This window comes from Rhipicephalus microplus, chromosome 8 (assembly GCF_043290135.1).
Source record: "Rhipicephalus microplus isolate Deutch F79 chromosome 8, USDA_Rmic, whole genome shotgun sequence".
Taxonomy (NCBI): Eukaryota; Metazoa; Arthropoda; class Arachnida; order Ixodida; family Ixodidae; genus Rhipicephalus; species Rhipicephalus microplus.
In genome coordinates, this window is record NC_134707.1 from 127,463,335 (window position 1) to 127,469,334 (window position 6,000).

General features: G+C 41.8%; 1 protein-coding gene across 1 annotated transcript; it reads left to right on the top strand.

Moving 5' to 3' along the window:
- Positions 1–167: 167 nt before the first annotated feature.
- LOC142768744 (uncharacterized) lies at positions 168–5,703 on the top strand. Its single transcript, XM_075870745.1, has 3 exons — positions 168–722; positions 2,045–2,252; positions 4,732–5,703. The coding sequence occupies exons 1-3, from the start codon at positions 264–266 to the stop codon at positions 5,130–5,132; spliced, it is 1,068 nt and encodes a 355-aa protein (XP_075726860.1). The 5' UTR covers positions 168–263; the 3' UTR covers positions 5,133–5,703.
- Positions 5,704–6,000: the final 297 nt, after the last annotated feature.

The window sequence follows — 6,000 nt, forward strand, 5'->3', positions numbered from 1 at the left end:
CATTGGACAATGCCAATAAACTTTTTCGTTACAAAACGGGACTTGATGTTTGTTTTCTTCAATTGCGCAACGATTTAAACCTAACTATGAAGAAAACATCAGCATCACGGTGATCGGCATCAGAATCGGCATCATGAGTTGCTGACACAAGCGTCATGCGACTCATGCCTACTTTTCGTGTGCTCCTTTGTGGCATCGGTCGCAGCGATCCATTGATCCCGTTGAAGTGTCGGTGATTTGCTGTTGTCGTGTCTGCATCAACGATGCCGTACAGCGTATTTCACGACCGACTGCTCCTGCGAACTTTGCGATGGAACGAAATCGAAAATATGTATTCGCTCCGAAATGCACCGCGCCGTGACCTCCAGATAAACGGACTTCTTGATTTGGACGGAATGGACTTTACTACATTCTACCGCTCGTTCAGGTTCCAAAAAGGAGACCTGGAAGATTTGATGGAAGCCTTGCTGATTCCCGAAGAGGTCGTGAGCGCTCAACGGGTTCGAGTGTCTGGTCGTGAGGCGCTGTGCATGACGTTGCGGCGTCTAGCCTACCCCAATCGTCTCTGTGAGCTGGAGCTCTTCTTTAGGCGCCACAGCTCGGTAATATCAAGTGTGGTGTCTAAAGTGTTAGCCCACATAGATTACTACTTCGCGCACCTCCTTGCGGACCTTACAGTGCACAAGTGGCTCAATCTGCAATCACTGCAGCTGTTTTCTCAGGTAAGAAGGCGTGCTGTTGCACTGCATGACTGCCTTTAGCGCTATGTTTATGCTTCGCTGCACGACATCTCTGTGTTTCGGTAGAGGTCATTAAATGTAATTCGTGCCCCGCCGTGGTGGTCTAGTGGCTAAGGTACTAAGCTGCTGACCCGCACGCAGGTCACGGGATCGAATCCCGGCTGCGGCGGCTGCATTTCCGATGGAGGCGGAAATGTTGTAGGCCCGTGTGCTCAGATTTGGGTGCACGTTAAAGAACCCCAGGTGGTCGAAATTTCCGGAGCCCTCCACTACGGCGTCTCTCATAATCATATGGTGGTTTTGGGACGTTAAATCAATCAAATCTAATTCATCATTATGAAGGGAAAATAAGGCTCTGGCTTTCTATATTCATAGCACACCAGGCACATTAAATCGCCCCTCAACCCCACCAATGTCGTAGCAACATCATCTTCTAAGTAATAATTTGCCGCATCAATTTAACACGTGAATTTGTTGTCGATATTCCATTAATATTTTCTAGCGTGCTTCAAAAAAAAAAGCACAGGAGACATCCCCTTTATTCCCAACACTGTAAAGCAGTTATTTCTGTGAACCAGACACCTACTCCTTCATTATTTTGCCTCCTCATTATCATTACTGCCCCAAGAAAAACCTTATGATGTAGTCAGTGTCACAACAACTGTACTGTAACAATGCCTTATAGATCAGTTTTCTTTCTTGCTGTACGAATGCCATTTGACATATTTCTCAGACTTTCCTGCCCAACGAGACAATTTCAAATTTTATTTGCAGCTTTTTTTAATCAGTGTTCACAGAAAAACGAGTTCCATTCAAACTAAAAAAAATATCAGTGTTGTGTTGATGAGCAGCCTGCCTTCCAAGGTTAGCACCAGTGCTCTATATAAATGGCTGTTCTGTGTCAGCAACCTACTTTTGCATGCAGTTTACTCCATTACTTCAACAGACGCAGTACCTGATGCCAACTACCAGCATAAAAGGTGTTAGTAAATATTATCAATGAATAATTATGACAGATTCACATGAACCACTTATCATTCAAAATGTGAAAAGCGAAATTCATGTATGTGTAATTGAATGTTTCTTCTGTGGGAGAGAGATCTGAATTCCTGTTGCAGTGATGCTAAACATCGAGTTAGTGCCAAACACACGTCCTGTCAGGTAGAGCTACTACACCTTGAGCAGCTTCGTTTACTGCGAAAAGTTTAGCTTATACTTATTTAGATCTTGGAAAGTCGTGCTATTTTTGGTCTTGGAACTTCGTGCTATGTGTTGCTTTCTGCAGCTGCCATTTCTTTTTTCAGGCTGTGCACAGGAAAGGTGCTCCATTGAAGAATTGCTGGGGATTTATTGATGGAACAGCTAGACGAATTTGTCGACCGTCAGCTAGACAAGAAGACTGTTTTTCTGGGCACAAACGCTATCATGCTTTGAAGTTTCAGGCATTGATGTGCGCAAACGGCATAACCTGTCAGTTGGATGGCCCATTTCCAGGCCGTCGTCATGACGCTGGTATGTGAACTTTCCTCTAGTTTCTCCTGCAAAGGTACCAGACTAACTGAAATGCCCTACGGAATGCTATGTTGTTAATGAAACATTTCGCTTCAAACACATTGGCATGTCCTGGCAAGGTAGCATGCACCTCTATGATAGAAAATTCATGTAGGCTAATTTCAAAAGCATGCTACTTCATATAATTGTACCCACTTGATGCTTAACCCTTCTGTTTTGGCAAGTCAATTCATCATGAAATTATGATGTACCAGCTCCAACAGACACCTTTACTTCAGAAGGCACATATGTACCCGTTTGTCCATTTGTGTCTGCTCCTATTTTTTATTATAAGGGTGTTTGACTATTTAAAAATTCTAAATGAAGAACTAAACAGTGTTTTGTTTGATTTGGTGTTTTAATTGAATGAATATTTGGAGTTTATTCAAACTACAATAATTGCACATAACCAATGGCAAAATGTCAAAGCAACAAATCTTTAGAAGAGCAAAAGACCAAAACTCTTATTTAAATGATTGAATTGGGAAGATACATTAATTTCACACTTTTACGGGACTACAAAGACTTCCGTCATCACCGCAATAACAAATTTTTGCTTTGAACTCCAGCGTTGCTGAAGAAAGTGTAACCTCAATTCATTACCATAAGATTCATCATAAGGAATGTTATTCAAGAGCTGGTGGCAAAGTACCTCCTTTAATATTTATGTAACTTCTATGTTCATCATACAAATAAAAAAATACTTCAAAGGCTGTATACTGCTTTGTGTAAACACTCAGTTCACGTAATAGTATATTTTAGTGGTCAAATATTATGACGATGTTAATTCATCAAAGTGTGGATATTTGCTTGGAATTATGTGTTGTGGCACTCTACAATTGTCTTCGAAATAAGTGCCTTTCTGTTCAACTGCTATTTGAATAGTACTCTATTCAATTAGGCATGAATTAGGTATCATCACTATCCAATGTGTATTTGTTCAATTCTACATTTCACTATGCACGCCCCTAGTTATTACCAACCTTGCAAAGACAAACGTTCAACTAGAAATGTAATTTCCTCACTAGGCTTAAAGCTGTCAAAATTTTCCATCTTTTATTGGCTTATTCTGCTCCAACCACTTCTTGCCCTTGACATTTGACAAGGTGTCTTAAAGGAGCAGTTACACAATTTTGGATGTCCTGCAAGTGACATTTTTTGATTTCTAGGGATGCGGCATAAAAGTGTACTAACATGTTTTGAGACATTTTTGCTTTCATCAGTATGCAGTGTATTTAATGCTCTCCACACACTTGAGTAAGCGAACACATCCAAAATAGTTTTTTTGATTTGAAAGTTTCTATCACAGAGCATTAGCGTGCCTCACTGCAATGAACATCATGCCAACTAGTCAACGCAGTTACTGAACTTTACGTTCTGAGTGACACTAAATTGCCCAAATCATTGTCAAGGTCACGGGAAGATTTCTGTCTTATTGTTGCTAATGTGCATTACAAGCAAATGATGGCCAAAAGGAAAGCTTCAAGCCACTGCAGCGCGTGCAGTCATTTACTTTCTGGAGGAATCAGAAATAGTTCAAAAGTACTAAAAAAAATAAATTTACTTCACTGCTAACCGCGATATGCTCCAAACAGTATTTTTGTGTTTTACTACGATATTTTTGGAAAAACCTTGCTGAACTTTCACTTTTTGTGTGAACACCTAAATTGGCGTGATTACTTGTGTTTTTACAAACTCAATGTGGTGCGGACACATTTCTATGTAGTGTAGACACATTTCTGTGTGGTGTGGACACTCAGTGTTGAAAAATGTGCACTCATCGTGTAAGTTGTGCTATGGCTATATGTATAGCCTTAGCACAAGGCTATCTGTATAGCCTTGTGTTTGCTACTAAATGTGCGATGTCGACTTTTGTGCAAGAGGAGTAGCCGGCGCCACGCATTGGCATCAACCTCTCCTTATATACATTTATTTTTTTAAAAATACGGATCTGCTGCTAGCAAGTGACTAGTTGCTGTCTTCCAGTAACGTCAAACCGCCATGAAAAATCACTTAGAGGTCAACAGCCCTCTACCCTTTTCAATTTCACATATTCAGTCATATCTTGAGAACACAGCAGGATATATGCTGCTTCCCTCTTTGTCTCATGGTCACAGTTTTTTCTTTTTCACCTTGCCATGCTCTTCAATGTCCTGTGTCTGTAAGCGTTAACTGGACACATTGCCATGATGGAGCACAAGTTTGCGGTCAAGCAGCTGGTACAGTCCAAAGATAGCTCCACAGCTAGGGGAGTAAATCTGAAACTGGCAGTTCAGCAAGTTCTCTTTACTTCACTAAATTTGGTGGGACTAGTTTAATAACACTGTTGAACCACTCATTCTTCTCTGCAAGCTCAAGCCTACTGTTTCTGTAGCAGGATACCATGACTGATTATCCCATATAATGTTCAGTATTGTTAAGCAGATTTTTTTTTCTGCAGGTATCCTAAAGGAGACTGCCCTCTACCGCAACTTGGAGACAGTTACTCAAGGCCGCACATATGTAATATATGGAGACCCCGCCTACCCACTTCGGCCACTGCTCTACAAGCCTTCTGGAGGTGCTTCTTTGCGTCCCCATGAGGTTAACTTCAATAAGCGCATGAGCTCAGTGCGGCAGGCCATTGAGTGGGGCTTCGGCAGAGTCGTTGCAGACTTTGCCTTCGTTGATTTTTATAAAAGCCAGAAGATGACTCGGCAGAGGGTGGGTCGGACGTACAAAGTTCCAACATTGTTCTTAAACTGCCGTACTTGCATGTATGGCAGCCAAGTGTCTACATATTTTGATGTTACTCCGCCCACCCTCAGAGAATACCTTGTGCCATTTGAGATGCCAGCATAGCATACTGGCATGAGCATACAATGGATCCTTGTGTGTTGTGAAAGGCAGTTTGCTATTTGTGCGTAGCCGAGTTTTGTTTTTTGCAGCTAGTAGAAGAGAACCAAGACGTTCGGCTCTATTTTAACTGGCTTGTTGATAACTGGAACTTAATTGACTTTCATTCTATTATCATGACAATATCTTGTACAGTCAAACTCCGCTAGAACGAACGTCGCTTCAACGAAAAATTCACTATTCCCCGTCAGCAGTCCATAGGAGTCAAGGCATAAATATTGTCGCCACTACAACCACTTTTTCTTTGATCGTACCGCTTCAACGAAATTTTACGATGCAATTCGAGGCTCAGATACTTATTGCTAATCAGTAAACCCAATCTTTAACATTTCGATGCATATTCAGAACCTGAAAATGCGTCAACGAAGTCTAAAACACATGTTGGCACCACAAGGACCGCGGCTGTTCAGCAAGCATGGGCGCCGCCATTGCTCGATAGCGGTGGTAATGAGACTGCCCTGATAGTACACTCTAGCCCTGCTTTTGCAACTGGTTTGCTTTTGAGCTCCAGACAATCCGAAGCTGAAGCTGCAAAAGGCGCCGCTCCACGATACCCTGCCTCTATCTCAGCGTTGTCGGATACTTTTGATGACGGACAGCTGCTGGTGTTAATGAGTTAATGCAACTGTTTGGTTCGTTCACTAAGGGGATTTCAGGTGTTGTTTCAGTGTGCTTTTGACTATGGCCTCGCTATACATGGGTGAAAAACATGTCGTGTCGCTGCTGGGAAAAAATAGGAAGCAGCGGGCATTTTTTTAAATATTGAAAATAAACATTTCTTTGTTCTACTAGGTCAGATCAGCTATAATTTTTT